At 39.1% G+C, this 18,190-nt stretch overlaps 1 protein-coding gene and 1 pseudogene across 1 annotated transcript in view; both read left to right on the top strand.

Annotated features, from left to right (window-relative positions):
• Positions 1 to 18,190, top strand: part of SPMIP7 (sperm microtubule inner protein 7) — a 71,025-nt gene that overhangs the window by 26,222 nt on the left and 26,613 nt on the right. Inside the window, exons 4-6 of the mRNA XM_026501842.3 lie at positions 6,570 to 6,646; positions 12,400 to 12,538; positions 14,662 to 14,729. Of these exons, the coding sequence (XP_026357627.1) occupies positions 6,570 to 6,646; positions 12,400 to 12,538; positions 14,662 to 14,729 (284 nt within the window). The remainder of the gene's footprint in view (positions 1 to 6,569; positions 6,647 to 12,399; positions 12,539 to 14,661; positions 14,730 to 18,190) is intronic.
• LOC113267195 (2-hydroxyacyl-CoA lyase 1-like) lies at positions 4,285 to 5,203 on the top strand (annotated as a pseudogene).

The following is an 18,190-nucleotide window of genomic DNA, read 5'->3' as shown; positions in this document are numbered from 1 at the left end:
TCCCAGCAGTAACAACCCCACTCTCTGACGAAATAAAATCTATTGGCTTGAGACCTCTGGTGATTGAACAAAATCAGGCAAATTTCGGAGTTGAAACTTAGAGGATGAACTTGGGGTGATTTTCCCCTTGTGGCCTGAAGGTTGGAAACATTCAGGAAACTGGAGTGGTTAAAATTTCAATAGAAATCTCTGTCTTTTTGCCCTAAAGAGATGAAAGAATGGAGCACCCCCCAAGAATTATTATTTTTTAATTTTTTTAATTTTTTAAATTTTAAAATTTTTTAAATTTTTTAATAATAATTTTTTATGTTATGTTAGTCACCATACAGTACATCCTTAGTTTTTGATGTAATGTTCCATGATTCATTGTTTGCATATAACACCCAGTGCACCATGCAATATGTGCCCTCCTTAATACCCATCACAGGCCTATCCCATTCCCCCACCCGCCTCCCCACTGAAGCCCCCAAGAATTAAAGGAAAGAATCTAAAACGGGAGGCAGCTGGGGAGGGAGCCATAGTTCCACGTATGAAATCAGCCCAACTCTTTGGCTGATCCCTGCACCGTCTTTCCTCAAAACAGACTCTAAGCAGTTCTGTCAAAGGCAAACAAGGTACTGATCAAAGATCTGACTATTATCCAAAACACACTCAGGAATAATGCAGAATCCAGGGTCTCCTCAACATAAAATGTTCAACATACAATCCAAAATTACTCAACATACAAAGACCATGGAAAAGGGATAAGCTCACATGGGAACGTGCTAGATGCTAGAATTATCAGAGAGGGATTTTTTTTTTATTAAAGATTTTATTTATTTATTTAACAGAGATAGCCAGCGAGAGAGGGAACACAAGCAGGGGGAGTGGGAGAGGAAGAAGCAGGCTCACAGCAGAGGAGCCTGATGTGGGGCTCGATCCCATAACGCCGGGATCACGCCCTGAGCCGAAGGCAGGCGCTTAACCGCTGTGCCACCCAGGCGCCCCCAGACAGGGATTTTAATACAGCTGTTGCAACCGTGATCAGTGACATAATGGAGAATATATTCATAATCACAAGACAGGATATTTCATCAAAGAAATAGAATGCGTAAAAAAGAGCCAAAGGGAAATTTTAGAACTAAAATTTCAAAATCTTAAAATAGAAATGATATGGACTTAATAGCAGAAAAGATATGACAAGGAAAGTATCAAGGATTTAAAAGTAGAACTTGGAGAGGATGATAAAAAAGAATAAAAAATAAATGAACAGAGTCTCAGGGACCCGTGGAACAATATGAAAGTGTTAAATACACTAATTATAGTCCAATAAGAGGGGAAGTAAAATGCAGTAGAAAATAATACTTGAAGAAATAATTACTGAAACTTCCCTAGATTTGGTGAAAGACATACATTTACAGTTTTCTAGAGGCTTATTGAATTCCAAATGAATAAAATATTTTCAAAAAGCCTGGGCATCAGATATTCAGATGCAAAAGATACGAAGAAAATTTTGAGAGCAGCAGGAGAAAGGTAAGTTGAAATTTCACAGGCTTCTCATCGGACGAGAAGACAGAGGAGCAGGGGAACGACATAGTTACAGTCTGATGGAAAAAACACGTCATGCCAGAATACTACGTCTAGAAACTCAAACCTTCAAAGATGAAGGCTATATTGGCCTTCTACTGCTGTTATAAGAAATTAACATAAATTTGGATGCCTGGGTGGCTCAGTCAGTTAAGCATCTGCCTTCAGCTCAGGTCATGGTCCCAGGGTCCTGGGATCAAGTCCCGCATGGGGCTCTCTGCTCAGCAAGGAGTCTGCTTCTCCCTCTGCCACTCCCCCTGCTTGTGCTCTCTCTCTCTCTGATAAATAAATAAATAAATAAATAAATAAATAAATAAATAAATAAATAAAAATCTTTTAAAAAATAATAAAAAGAAGAAATTAACATAGATTTAGTGACTTAGTACAAATTTATCATCTTATTATTCTGGAGGTCAGAGTCAAAAATGGTCTCACTGAGTTAAAATCAAGGTGTTGGCAAGGTGGCATTTCTTCTAGAGGCTCTTGAGTAGAATCCATTTTCTTGCCACCTGCATCCTTTGGCTCATGGGCTTTGTCTTCATCTTCAAAGCCAGCAATGTCAGGTTGACTTCTTCCCTCAACAAATAGAATCACTCTGACCTACTTTTCTGCTTCGGTCTTCTACTTTTAGGAACCCTAGGATTATGTCGTGCCCATCTGAATGTCTAGGACAGTTTTCCTATGTTAAAGTCACTTGATTAGCATCTTTAAATCCATTTGCACCTGAATTACCCTTTTCCGTATAAGCTAACATATGCAGTTTCCAGGGTTTAGGACATGGATATATCTGGGGGCCTGATTATGTTGAATATATTAAAAGGCTATATAAAGAAATTTGCAAGAAAAGAAAAACAAAGTAAGAAAATTGCCAATGGATATTCACTTCAAGAAAACTTGGGTATTTAAGATTATTTTTTCCTTTTAACTTCTTTAAAGTACATATAACTCTTTTAACATTGTTCTCTGAAGCATATTATGAATGTAGATATAGCCCATGTGACAACTATAGAATAAGGAATGATGAGGTGTGGCAAATGGACTTGTGGTTGTAATGTTTGTACATTTTACGTGAAGTGGTACAATGTTAACTCCAAGTGAACTGTGGAAAGTTAAAGACATCTAATGTAATCTCTAAAGCAACACTGAAATGTAATATAACGAGGTATCATTCAAGAGCCAATTAATAACATAATTGGAATTCTAAAAAAACCCCACTCATTTAAATAAAGAAGGCTGAAAAGGGGAACAGAGGAGCAGAAACATAGGGGCAAACAGACAACTATAATAAAATGGTACTTCTAATCCTAATATATCAGTTCTTACATTAAATGGTAATATAATAAACATTTCAACAGAAAGTGGAGATTATCAGAATGGATAAACAGCAAGACACATTTGTGATTTACAAGATATACACTTTCAAAATGAAGATGCAAATAGCCTGAAAGTAAATGGACAGAAAGTGCACATGACACATTCACCATAATCATGCTAGAGCATAAAACAAGTCTTCATATATTTAAATTTATTGAAATAATTCTACTTGTGTTCTTAAACCTCCACAGAGTTAAGTTAAAAATAAGTTACCATGATCTGTTTAGAAAAACATTAAATACTTGTAAATTAAAAAACATACTTCTAAATAATCCATGGGCCAAAGAAGAAATCATAAGAAAAATTAGAAAATGTTAAAACTTGAACAATGATGAAAATATAACCTATCAAATCTCTTATGATGCAGCTAAAAGTCTGCTGAAAAGAAAAAAAATAGCCTTTTATGCTTATATTAGGGAAAAAGGAAGTTCTAAAAATTAAAGTTTAATGATTAAGAAACTAGAAGACTGGTAAAACAAAACGAAGGAAGAGGATTAACAAGAGTCAAAATCAATGAAAAAGAAGAAAGATACGCAAGAGAGAAAACTTAAAGCCAAAGCTGTTTCTTTAAAAAGATCAATGAAAGTGATATATATTTTATTAGTATGATCAAGAAAGAGAGAGAGAACACATATAACCAATATAGAAAATTAAGGAGTTTATTACTTCTGATCCTAAAAGCCAAATAAGAAACTATTATAAATTACCGTATGCAAGTTCATTTAGTACCTTAAATTAAATGAACAAATTCCTATAAAAGTACAACTTACTAGAATTGATACTAAATGAAATAGAATACATGAATGCCCCCTATTTATTAAAGAAATTTAATTTTTCTGGTCAAAAATCTTCCCAAACCGAAAACTCGGATCAGATGATTTCACTGCTGAATTTTGTCAAACATTCTTAGAAGAAATTACATCAATCTAATATAAGTTATTTCCGAAAATAGAAGAAGGAACACTTTCTGACTAGTTTTAGAAGTCCAACTTAACCTAATATTCCTGAACCAGACACAGACATTACCAAGAAGGAGAAGGAGAAGGAGAAGGAGAAGGAGAAATTACAGAAATTACACTCTTCTTGTCCAGAGACACAAAAATTATTACAAAGCATTAGTAAATCAAAACCAGTAATTTATAAGAAGGACTGGTATATTATGATCAAGTGAGGTTTATCCCGGGAGTGAAAATATTTTGAAAAGTCATTCAATACAATTCATCCTACTGATAACCATCAGTGTGTTCTCTATAGTTAAGAGTCTGTTTCTTGGTTTGTGTCTCTTTTGTTTTCCCATTTGCTTGTTTGTTTTGTTTCTTAAATTCCACATATGAGTGAAATCATATGACTGATATCTGTGCAGAATTGGGGAATAATGTAAGGCCTGCTGTGACTTGCTAGGAGACATAAATGCGTCCCTAAACAGCTTCTAGGACAATTTGATAAAACAGCATGGCAGTGTCCTCCAGAGAGTAAGTGGTGGAAAACTCTGAGAGGAAGAACGAAGGGGAAGCTGCGTGGGAGGAATCATGGTAGTTCAAGATGGAAGGAACTTGCGTCTCTTCTCTGGTATACTCTGGTATACAAGTATTGGAGGGTGCCTCCTCCATCTTGGAGATCATCTCTGAAGGGCCAAAATAGCCCAGCAATCAGCTTCCCCCAAATCCCCGCCTATGAATTATTGCACAGCATTCGACCATGTTCAAGAACAGCTACCCAGAGACAGTTTTGCGGTAAGAGAAGGAGCAAATCGTATGGATACTGGACGCACTGTGCTCACATGAACTTCCTCGTCACGGGCTTGACGCTGGTACTTCTGGAACAATGGGAGTTGGCTTGGGATTTGCCAGTGCAGCCTCTATAGCAGCTAAAGACAGAAACTCGGGGCGGTGGGTCATCTGTGTGGAAGGAGACAGTGCATTTGGATTTTCTGGCGTGGAAGTGGGAACTATCTGCCGGAACCTGCCAGTCGTACTTTTGGTGATGATGAACGATGGAATTTGGAACGAGATGTTGAAATATGGAGATGCTACTGCAGTGGTCCCTCCAGTCTGTCTTCTGCCAAACTCACAGCAGGAGCAGGTTATGACTGCATTTGGAGACCAAGAGTAGCTTGTGCAAAACCAGAAGAATTCCAAAATTCACTGAGGCAGAGCTTGGCAGACACACAACTAAACCCTCTCTTATCAATATCATGACTGGACCATGAGCCACAAAGAAGGCCCAGGATTTTCACTGGCTGACCGCTCTGGTATGTAAATAAAGATGCCAGGGAGTGGTCTTGAGGAGTTTTCTCTTTCTTGTAAGGCAGAATTTCATTTTCCACATCAAAATTACTAAAATGTCAAAATTATTGTACCAATACAAGAATGAAAAACACTTCAAAATGAAATAAGTATATAATTCATCCTCCTAACAGAACCATCATGTGATTTCACTAGATGTAGTCTTGATGAAATTAAAACATATATAACAACCAAGTTTAAACAGAGACTAGAAATGGGAAGGAGGAAGTGTGGTGAACTGGAAAGTGCATAGTGTCAGAATGGAAGTTAAGGATGAAGAGATGCAAAAGTTAGGATGCTTGGTGGACAGAACAAGAAAGTCTAGTATTTGTCCAAGGGAACTTCATTAAGAGAATAAAGTGAATGCACTGACAATAATGAAAGAAAAATGAAGAATTGTCCAAATTAGTGAAAGTTATGCGTTCTCAGATTAGAGAAACATAACACGTCTTAAGCCAGATGAAAAAATAGATCTTCTCCTAAACAAATGTCCTTTGTAGGAAAACCAAGACAAATATCCTAAATATTACCAGAGGATGGGGTTGGGGGGGGGGCACACAGGATACCTGCTGACAATCATCCTCCGTTTTCTTCCAAAGCAATGATAACAAGCCAGAGGTCAATGAGATATATTTATGTTACTAAATAAACATAACCATTAAACTAGAATTCTGAATTCATCCGGAACAGTATTGAAAGATGAGGATGAGTTAGTTAAAAAACCAAGCTAGAAGAAGTTCATATCCTTGAAAAAATTACTGAAAATAGAACTTCGGCCAAAGAGAATGGAACCAGGAATACAGGGTAAAAAAAAGAAAAAAAAAGGATACAAGAAGCAAAAGTAGGCAAAGAGGCAAAGATCCACTGATAAAATATTGTGGAAAATTAAATAAATAGTCCTTAAAGATAGTAACGACAATGGTTATAATAATAATAAAGTCATTTTAATGAAATAAGATGAAAGAAAGGGGGAAATATTGCAGAGCTAATGTCCTATCTCTAGAAGACAAGACAGACAAGACGGTTTAAGATGTTTGAATTCTATGGTGCTGAAAACATCATTTGCCAACATTTAAAATTCAAGAGCCTTCCTAAAGAATTGATTTTCCGTTAACTTGAATATGCATTTTGTCAATTTTAACTTAATCACTGGGAGATTATACAGGGAATGTAAGTTTCCAAGACAACTGAGGAAAGTGGAGGAGGCTTAAACCTGGTCCCCCCACAGAGTGCTATGACAGGAGAAAAGCAGGGACAGAGAAAACAAGAAACCACGTGCGTAGAAAGCATGAGCTCTTCCCATGTCTATCTGATCTCCTTTAACGTATTATTTACACCTTCTAGGAGGATGGAGAACCGCTTTTACTACCAAACAGGAAATACAGTGCAAAGGACTCATTTTACAAGTCCTCGACTCAAAAGTAAGCATTTTTTCCAGTAGAACTTTGATTTAAAAATGTACTTGTAGGGGCGCCGGGGTGGCTCAGTCGGTTAAGCCCCCAACTTGATTTCGGCTCAGGTCATGATCTCAGGGTCCTGAGATTGAGCTCAGTGCGTAGCTCCCCCACTCAGCAGGGAGTCTGCTTGAGATTCTCCTTCTCCCTTTTCTCCCTCTGCCCCTCCCCCCACATAAATAAATAAATCTTTAAAAAAATAATAAAAACTAAAAAAATAAGAAAGTATTTCTATGTCATCTTTTATGACACATCCCCTTTGTGTCCACAGTATCCTGGCTTCAGCGAGACATTAAGAGAACATCAGACACAGTTATTTACTCACTCACATTGATGGCTAAAATAAAGAGGTCAAGGGAGAGCCTTAAAAAGAAATCTATGTTTAATAGAAGAATAAAACCAAAGCAGAAAGGAAATGATCAGAGAGAGGAGGAGATAAGAGTATAGATTGCAGAAAACAAAGACAGAGAAAGCCTGAAGGAGTTCATTTACTCAGTCAAAAACCATATTCAGCTCTCGCTGCGTGTCTGTGCCCTAGGCTATAAGGTTCATCAGGGAATAAGGCAGACAAAGATCTCCGCTCTCAAAGAGCTCTCATTCTAAAGGGAGATGGACGATAAGCACAACACGTAAATAGCTCGTATCTTAGAAGGAGATGAGCCTTTGGAAATATAAAAGAGAAAAGGTAGAATGCGATGAGAGCACCAGGAGCATCCTGTGTAAGGGTAGGGGGCTTCAGTAGTAAAGGAAGTCTTGGGGGGGCAGGCTCCTCCAGTGATGGGATTTGAGAGAAGCTTGGAAGTCATACAGGAGTGACTTGTGGATCTCTGGAGCGACCATTTTCCAGGCAGAGGGAATGCAGAGCTATGCAGAAGACCTATGTCAGAAGTGTGCATAGGGTCAGGGACGACCAAGGGGCCAGGGTGTCTAGAGCAGAGTACAAGAGGGGAATTAGGAAGAGAAGATGGGAAAAATCAGGGAGTGTCTGGAACCAGATGTCCAGGGGCACATTAGGCAACTGTAAACACCAGGGCTTCTTCTCTGAGGGAAGTGAAGGTCTGGTAGACAAGTGGCAAGATCAGGCTTGCAGAAAGCAACATGGTGGCCTCTGTGTTCCCAGCCAACTAGATGAAGCAGAGGGGGAGGCCAGCTGGGAGGGTACCGCTGGCATCAATAGAGGTCAGGTAAGGATGGTTTGCTGGAGGCTGGAAGGAAGGTGTCAGCCACGATTGGCTTCTGGATATATTTTGAAAGCAGAGCCAACATAATTTCCAAATTGGAGGTAATGAGTCTTAAGGAAGTAGGAGTCAAGAACAATCCAAGGCTTCGGGCTAAGCAGCTGGATGGCCTGAGGTTGTCATTACTTTGACACGGTGAAAGCATGGGAGAGAGTTTGGAGGGAAAAGTCAGAAGTCCATTTTAGACCTGCTGAGTATAAAGATGTTCATTACACATCCAAGTGGCTACATCAAGTGTGGCTACAGGGTGTAGTTCTGGCTTAGTGGTCATCCATAAGAGATTTGCTACTGAACGTGACCAATGACCTTGTTATAAGGAAATCAAACTACAGAATACTCCCAAGTGTCTCTCAAATTTCAGAGATTTCCTCAATGCTGTAGACCATAAATGACTAATAAATACAAATGGGTCTGGGGTTTGGAAGAGGGGTCTGAGCTAGAGAAGAAAGTGTGGAGATCACGGTTTAGCAACAAACATGAATTTGCAGGCACGCTAAGGGTGTTCGGGGAAGAGGGAGTGAAACTGCAAATGGTCAAGGACGATGAGCCCAGGGAAGAGATGATTGCCGTTGCCCAAGTGGGCTTTAAAGTCAGTTAAGCAACAAGAGTGGAGAAGTGGGGGCTGAGGGCTGGCTACCGTGAGCACAAGGAAGTGACAATATGTGCGGGCACCACAAAGCACTTCATTCCCCCCAATGTCCTTCCCTCCCATATGCTGAACCCAGCAGATGTGCCTCACATTTCAGCTTCACGGTTTTTTGTATTGATGGCACACCCACCACCAGTTTCATGAAATATACTTAAGAGTAGATATTTTCCCAGAAGGTTTATAAATATATAAAGAATGTATGTGAAATGTATGATTAAAATCAGAAGTCATGCTTTCTCTCCCCCCACCTCTTTTCCTCTGCAAGTCTCCTTAGCAGAAGAAATCAGCATCGGGATGCTTGTGGACCCAAATGAGGCCAATTTGTTAACGAAAATGTCACCTAGAGGCTCATTCTCTTATGTGTTTTGTGTATAAGAAATGTTCTCTGAAATATTCTGCTATTCTGTAAGCTTTGCTTTTAATCATCTGTACTCAGTTTGCAGGAAGTTGAAAATAAAGGCATTTTTTAAAAGATGTTATTTATTTATTGGAGAGAGAGAGCAGGAGCGGTGGGGAGGGGCAGAGGGAGACAGAGAAGCAGACTCCCCACTGAGCAGGGAGCTCAACACAGGGGCTCCATCCCAGGGCCCTGGGATCATGACTGGAGCCGAAGACAGACGCTTAATGGAGAGCCACCCAGGCACCCCGAAAATGAAGGCGTTCTAGAGAATTGTACTTCTTGCCCATTTTGTGGCTGAGCCGGGGGGTGGGGGGGCGGCAAATTCCATTTCAACATATGCTTGTAGATTCTAAGGCAAAATCACAGTTTTTTTCTGTAAACGGTGCAATTTTTAATGAGGGATTATTTTTGTTCTAACCCATATTTCAGAAGAAAGATAACCAGTCAACAAAGTGCATTATTAGAGTTATGGTGCTTCGTTGTCTGAAGTTCATGCCCCTTGGATGGAACCCTCTGTGTAGACCACAGGCATTACAAGTCTGGATGGCAAGTTTGTTGCAAGATCGTGTGCCTTACCTCGCCATTGTAAAACGACTACAAAAGTATAGCGACAATCATTTTTACACAGTTCTTTTGGTTGGTGTGTTGGCAACAGCTTCTTGTTTTCCTTAGGAAGCATTTTGCTCCTGTGTGAGCCTTCATTAACTCCAAGTGAAGTGGTGATAATATTTATACCGTTAGAATAGGCTGCATCTTCTTAGCAACTCATGAAAAAACAAAAGACTGTACTAATTTACACTATTTACCAAGCTGCAATGCTTCAAGAGCCCTACTTAAAAAGCAAAACAAACTTCATTTACATTAAAAAAAAAAGGAAGGAAGGAAGAAATACATGGTATGGAGCTGGGTTTCAGATTCTTAGAGCAAGTTGAGAAAAGAACTCTATGGAAAGCATCTGCAGTCTAGGGGCAGGTGGTGAGACCCCCAATTCTCACCTTTCTCATCTTAAAAATGAATGATTTTAACAAAATGGACTCTAATTTCCTCTCTGGCTTTTGATTTCATTCCCTATTGTATTTTTATCTTGGTGTGTCTCAGAAAAAATTCCGGTGGTCATCTTGGAAACAGTTAATGATTTGGTTAAATTCGTGATGCTTTGCTCAGAAGATAGGGATTTTTGACAAAACAACATATGAAATCATACTATTCGATAGTCTCATTTAAATCATATCATATAAAAGTTTTCTTAGGGTAAAAAACAATTTGTGTAACCTTCATGGAAAATTCCATTAAATATTCATCAAGTGCATCAGAGGCTCAAACAGAGATGCACCTTGCAAGATTTAATTCAACTCAGGTGAGTTTCTTACGACAATGCCATTCAGGTATTATGTCTGAAAAATGCACCATTTTCAGTACCCCTCGGTGGCTCAGTTGGTTAAGCATCTGCCTGCATCTCAGGTCATAATCCCAGGGTCCTAGGATCAAGTATAGCATCGGGCTCTCTGCTCATCGGCGAGCCTGCTTCTCCCTGTGCCGCTCCTCCAGCTTGTGCTCTCTCTCTGTGACAAATAAGTAACTAAAATCTTAAAAAAAGAAAAAGAAAAAAAAATACATCATTTAAGCTTTTGCTACAGTTAAAAATATTTCATAAGATTTAGCTTTTCTTTAGGACACAATAATTTCAAAATGAGTGACGTGAAAACATATACACAACAGTGAACACACTGTGGAGCCATCACTGTGCTCTTTTAAGTCCACAAATATTAATTTAATGAATCCTCACATAATTCCTATGTGGTAAATGTAATTTTTTTGTTGTTTGTTATCCAGGCTTTTATCCCAAGCCCCTAGCACAGTGCTTGAAATATAGTAATCGCTAGATAGATATTTGTTGAGAGAATGAGGGTCGCTGGTAATTATTTGTTTGCAAACTGAGAGGAGTGGGATTATTTGGAGGGGGAAGCCTGGCCGACGGGGTGGCGGGGTGGCGTGGAGCATTCAGCTTTTGCACCAAGCCTGGGAGGGGGAGGGGCAGGATGCTGGGCACCGGGGCTGGCCACCTATCCTGTCAGGGTGCGGCCACCGGAATGAGGGCTCTTTGGTTATCCTTCAGGATCAAATTGGAGTCTAGCTGCATCTGTCATGTGTGACTGTCCAAAACAACAGAACTTTCAAAACTTGAAATCCAAGACAGTACCTTTAGATCCAAATCCTATGTATATAGTACTTGCCTTTGTTAAGATGGCTGGACTCCTGCTACCACGCTCCAGACTTCGATGATCAGGATAAGTGGTGTGGGGCAGTGGGAATGTGGCTCACTCTTCAGGGGCAGAGAATCTGCATTTGCATCCTGACTTCGACCATCAGTAGCTGAGTGACCTTAAGCAAACAAATTTCATTCTCTAAGCCAGAGTTTGTTTATTTGTAAGTTAATGAATGGTCTTTCTGCTCTGCTGCTAAGGTCAAATACATTTTTTGTGTGGACTGTAAGATGCATATAATTCAATGCATTGGATTTCTACTGCCATGCAACAGATGACCACAGTTTATCAGCTTTAAACCACATGACTGCAGTCAGAAGTCCAGGCATGCCCCAACTGGGTTCATCCTCAGAATTTCTCAGGCTGGAATCAGAGTGTCAGCTGGGGCTGGGTCCTTGTCCTCCAGGAACAATCTGTTGGTAGAATTCGGTTCATTCCACTGCTGGGCTCCTGGGGTGTTTCTTTTTCTTTTCCTTTCTTTTCCTTTCCTTTCCTTTCCTTTCCTTTCCTTTCCTTTCCTTTCCTTTCCTTTCTTCTTTCTTTCTTTCTTTCTTTCTTTCTTTCTTTCTTTCTTTCTTTCTTTCTTTCTTTCTTCTTTCTAAGGTTTTACTTATTTATTTGAGAAAAAGACAGAGAGCATGAACAGGGGGGAGGGGCAGAGGGAAAGAGAGAAGCAAACTCTCCACTGAGCACTGAGACCAACGTGGGACTCGATCCCAGGACCCTGGGATCATGACCTGTGCCTAAATCAAGAGTTGGACACTTAACCGACCGAACCACCCAGGCGCCCCTCATGAGGTGTTTCTTTAAGGCTAGCTGAAGAGTGTCTATGGTGTGTTTGTCTGTTTTTAGGGTTCACCTGTTTGGGTCAGACCTACTTAGGAGAATCCACCTTTCGATTAACTCAAATTCAACTGATTAGGGACCTTGATTATATAGGCACAATCCCTTGGTGATATAAAGTTGCCATACAAAGTATCACAGGGGTGGTATCTTGTTATACTCATTCGCTCTGCCCACACCAGAGGGGAGGTGGTTATATATGGTATGTACACCAGGGGGCAGGAGTCCTGGGGGACACCTTAGAATTTTGCCTGCCACAGTGTATGATACTCATACCATTTGAACATGCATTGTTCATAAAATGTCCTTATTTAATAATTTCACAGAGCTTATGAAGTTGTTCCTTGGGACAAGATGCTACCACCAAAACTCGATCCAGAAGAAACAACAGTGGAAAAAGCTGCTGACCTCATTTCACAGTGTTTCACACTGAAAAGATATGAAGGGGCCCCAGCAGTAACCCAGGTCAGTGATTAGGGACCTCAGTTACGTGCACATAATGCCTTTTCCTGTATATAAAGTTGCATTTTTGCAACAATGCATTTATTGCTAAACTGAAGCCCAAAACTTGAATACTCATTTTATTGTAAAAAATATGAAAAGAACATGTAAATATATACATTTATGGAATTGGAAGTGCCAGAATCATAAAAATCATCAATGACCTCAAATACTTCGATGTTACCTGTATTGGACTTTTTAAAATTTCATTTAAAGACTACCTCTATGTCAAAAGTCATTTGCAATGACTGTGTTTATTTTAAAACTATACAAGGAGAACAAAGGGATGGAGAAATAGTTATGATTCTATCAGAGAACCTGGGTTGAGAACAGTTCTTAAAAGTGAACCTCACCTCTGCACTCTGAGACAGAATGGGAAAACCCATGAATCATAGAGCTCTTATTATCTAGCAAAGCAAAACATAGATGTCTCCAGAGATGTCTGTTTTCGTTTTTTATTTATATATATATATATATTTTTTTTTAAAGATTTTATTTATTTATTTAACACAGATAGAGACAGCCAGCGAGAGAGGGAACACAAGCAGGGGGAGTGGGAGAGGAAGAAGCAGGCTCATAGCGGAGGAGCCTGATGTGGGGCTAGATCCCACAACGCTGGGATCACGCCCTGAGCCGAAGGCAGACGCTCAACTGCTGTGCCACCCAGGCGCCCCTATATTTATATTTAATTTAATTTAATTTTATTTTATTTTGAGAGAGAGGGCGGGGAGGGGCAGAGGGAGAAAGAGAGAATCTTAAGCAGGCTCTACGCTAAGCACAGAGCCCAACGTGTGGGGCTTGATCTCACGACCCTGAGATCATGACCAGAGCCCAAATCAAGAGTCAGATGATTAACCGACTGAGCCCCCCAGGCGCCCGTATGTTTTCATTTCTGAACATCAAGAATTCAGCACATGAATTACTGTATCCACACCACAGCTAGGGTACTTTTCCTAAAGTGTGAATCGCTTCATATAACTCCACTGATTAAAACCCATCGCTTTTTAGAAAGTGAAATCCATGTGCTTTGACAGGACATGTCCCCAGTTCTGTTATTTGCCCATTACTCCTCCTCTTTGTGTTCCTCTTGCCCCTCCAGCCCCACCCTCCAAACATACAGTGTTCCACTCCCTTTAGCGTTCCATTTTTTCCAGGTAAGGCCTGTGAATCCTTTGGGTCTTATGTTGGACCCCACTTTTGCCAGCCCATCCCTGGCTCTTTGCTTGTGAAGCACCTCCTACCTGCATTGACTCTCTCATCCTTTTGCTCTGTTCCTCATCCCTTAGAAGTCTGATAAGCCCAGGGACCACCTCTCATAACGAAGCTCTTTCCTGTGTAAAACACATAGCAATAAAGAGGAAAATAATTACATATAAATACGGTGCTAAACACAGACTCCTAAGAGGTTCAGAACCACAGGGTAAGAAGTCCACATTATCTTGAAAAACTTCATCAGCTTTTACAGAGCAAAATGACAGCAAGAGAAGAAAAACGTGGTTATAATATGAAGTCTCTGCATAGGATTTGCACATAGAAACTAACTCAGTCGGAGGACAGAAAATGTGCCTGGATTCTTACAGCTGTTTTTAAGGATCTCTCAACTACTTGAAACTATGTTTACATCCTTTTGAAATTTGGTCATTTTTAAACATTCTCTTTGTCATCTAATTATGCCAGAACCCAAAGTCCTTCCCGGCAAGATAAGGTTCAAAACTCAGGGTCTGGGCAGGGCTGGAAAGGGGAGACCAGCCTGGGCCTACAGAACGTGAACCAAAACGGAGCCAAGTGAGTATAGGCTCTGGGATGAAAACCAAAATCAGACCTTCAGTGCAAAGGAGGTGGGTGATGAGGCAGATTCTAGCTGTGCAAAAGCAAATGGAAACTACGGGTCTGAGAGCAGAGCAGAGACCAGGAGGGGCTCTGGGGCAAAGCCCTGAGCTGCTAAGGAGGCCTGGGGAGTGCTTTCCGTTGGGAGACTGGGGCTAGCTTACGATGCAGTGGGAGCAGTTAAGAGCACCGGAGCTTAACACAAGAACTGACAGTGACTTGTTCATTAAATATATCGTTCATTTTGCTGCTGATTTTAGATGGTTGGTGGACTCTGGGACAGATTTCAAACAAGATCTTTCTTGACACCGGTCAAGCCAATTACTTTGTAAGTTTTATCGCCTTGTGTTCTTATCAGTAAATTTTTCACTATCACAGATCTCTCATTGGTATGTCTGGTGCTCCCGTCCATGCCTTATAGAGGAGATGAGGGACATATCCTCCGGAGAACACTCCAGAGACCTCAGACTTCCCATCCCCGTGATGGGAAAGAGAACCCAAGTTCCGTTCACTTGCTCTGTGTTGCCTGCTTTCTCTTGTTTTCTCTTAATTTATCCTTACAATTTAGACTATGAATGGGGCATCTGGGTGGCTCAGTCAGTTAAGCATCTGACTCTTGATTTTGGCACAGGTCTTGATCTCAGGGTCCTGATATTGAGCCCTAAGTCAGGCTCCTGCTGAGCATGGAGCCTGTGTGAGTTTCTCTCTTTCCCTCTGCCCCTCCCCCTTCTCTCTAAAAATCATTTAAAAATAAGGAGTGCTTTATGAATATGTTGATATGAAGAATTATAATGTTGTGAAATCCATGGACTTCAAGGGATTGTAACTTTTCCATCAACTTCTGTATCAGGCAGTTATGTTACGCTAGAAGCTATGGTTTTATTATTAATCCTTCCATATAAGTAATTTTGTGCATTTAGTCTAAAAAAAAAAAACTCATGTTTCTGTCTTTGAAAATGTCACTATTTCTTCCTATTTTTTGTTCTCACTACAACCCACAATCCGGGTTATATCATCTGTTTTTATGCTTTAAACTTATCTTTGAGTATTTAATATATACAAAACATACAAATAAGAATGTGACGCAATCTGTGTATCCACTTCCCAGTTTGAGAAATAGAGTTTTACCAACACGATGGAGAGCCTCTCTGTTCTTCCTTAGGGATCACTATCATTCTGGATATGATGTTTCGTATTCCATACATTCCTGTAATCCTTTAAAACACATGTGTTCTTTTTAACCAAGATATGCCATTGTGTTTGATGTTTTAAACTCAGTAAGAGTGACATCATGCATACATATATATATATATATATATATATATATATACAATCTGAACATTTTTGTTCAATGTTGTGTTTGTGAGATTTACACAAGGTGGCATTTAGATCTCTAGATGCTCACTTTCCTTGCTGGACAGTCTTGCGTTGTATGGATATATCCGTTCTTCTAATTCAACTAATTTTATGATTTTATTGCAGTTGGAAACAATGTCCCCCTTTCTTCATGTACCCAAGCACAAAAATATTTCTAGATTATATATATATGTATATATATATATATATGTATATATATATATATACATATATATATATATATGTCTACAACTGCTGCATCAAGAGAATACACGTCTTTATATTGCAGGTGTCAAAACATTCTTCTCCAGAGTTGTATCCATGGGCTAAACCGTTGGCAATGCCTGAGTTCCCACTACTGCACATCATGGCCAGCATTTGGAATTTCAGTTTTTAAAAAATTCTAATCTGATGAGCATGAAATTGTGTTTCATTATCGTTTTCACTTACATTTACCTGATAGCCGATAATCATTTTCTGTAGGTTATGACTTACTTGGGTGTTCACATCTGTAACTCACCTGTTCACATATTTTGCTCCCATTGCAGCTGGATTCCTTGTCTTTTACGTATTAATTTGTATAAATTTTTATGTTTACTATTCTGGAAAAAATTATTTATTGGTAATATGCATCAAAGTATCTCCTTTTAGTCTGTGACTATTCTGTTTTATACTGCTCTTTGTTGAACTGAAGTTTTGAATTTTAATATAACTGAATTCATCAATATTTTCTTCCATGTCATTATTTTTATGGAGTTTTTAATAGATCTTTCCATACCTAGAAGTAATGCATTGTTCTTCTCTACTTTTTTCTAAAAAAACAGTTTGCTTTTCACATTTATCTCTTTAAACCACATGAAATCAGCTCTGGTTTAGGGTGTGAATGAGGGATCCATTTCTCCACATGGCTGAATAATTACCCTAGTGCAGTTTAATGAGTAGTCTCTACCGAGTAGTGTAATGAGTGAAGTGTAGCCTGCTAGTTGCAACCCACTGGTTTTGAGTCACAACCACCATTTTTTAAAATTAAATAGAACAGAGAATATAAGAATGAATCATATGGAACTCTAAACAGATCTGTGTATTTTGCAAAAAATACTGCAGATGTTTATAAAAAATAGTGTAAGATAGACAGATAATGCAAAAAAAAAATGTCCACAGTGACATTTTTCAATCTTTTCTTTCCTAGAAATTCTATCATCACCTCAATGGGAAGGTTAATCTTGCACATTTACCCTTATATTTACCCAATCCACAATTAATTGCTAAGTCCAGGAGATTTTTAACCGTAGTTGGTAAAATTAATGAGAGTTCTTGATAAATTTCAGTTATAGAAAAGAATATCAAAGACAACATTTTTCAAATCTTTGTACCACTTCAATAAAGCCAGCATATATTGCCCTTTAGAAGTGAATTTTTATATCAGTAAAAGAAAAGAGAATAATGAAGCGAAAATATGCAAAATCATAATCACGTTTAACTGCTGCATCTAGTGTTGCAAACAGTGAAAATACTGAGAAGAATGTTGTCGGGTCAGCAAACTTAGATTTTATCAAGCTGTATTTTAAAAATAACGTGTAAAATTTTTGATAAAGATTATTTAAAATATGTTTTGCCAAATGTGTAAAACATCCCAATATAAAAAATAGATTCCAATGTATAAGTTGAATGGTAGTACTTTTTTAAAAGATTAAGACACTCACAAAATATAAGGCTCATAAACACAGCAAGCTGAAACTGTTGGTGGTCATATTCAAATATCTCTTAAAAAATAAAGATATGAATCATCAGTGCCAACTCTTACATTATGTGAGTACTAATGAAAACATTTTATTAGCATTTTTTACTTATATATCATGTGATGAAATAGCAAATAGTTCACCAAGATGATAAAATTTGTATTCCAGTTTATATGAATCCATTATCTTTTTAATTTTTTTTAATTTTTAATTTTGATTTTTTTTAGGAGAGGGAAGAGGGGAGGGGCAGAGGGAGAAGGAGAGAGAGACTCTCAAGCAGATTCCGTGCTGAGGGCAGAGCCTGACGTGGGACTTGATCCCACGACCCTGAGATCACAGCCTGAGCTGAAATCAAGAGTCAGACGTTTAACCGACTGAGCCACCCAGGTGCCCCCACTGCATTTTTTAAATAGGAAATCATTTGATGAAAGAAAAGCTATATGTCTTAGTCAGTATTGCCATGTCTCCAAACTTTTGAGAGTGCCACTCACCCGGCCGCCTTCTGTGCAAATGTTGCTCCCAGGAGCCCTCCCTAAAACCTGTACTTGAATGTCTATGCAGCTCAACTCATAAAGCCCAAACCTAGAAACCACCAAGATATCTTTCAACAGGCCAGTGGGAAAATACACACTGGATAAACACACTAGAGTATGCCCATGCAATGGCAAACTACTCAGCAATGAAAAAACCAAAT

The sequence above is a fragment of the Ursus arctos genome, unplaced genomic scaffold (genome assembly GCF_023065955.2).
Source record: "Ursus arctos isolate Adak ecotype North America unplaced genomic scaffold, UrsArc2.0 scaffold_3, whole genome shotgun sequence".
NCBI classification, from domain to species: domain Eukaryota; kingdom Metazoa; phylum Chordata; class Mammalia; order Carnivora; family Ursidae; genus Ursus; species Ursus arctos.
This window is presented reverse-complemented; position numbering and strand designations above follow the sequence as displayed.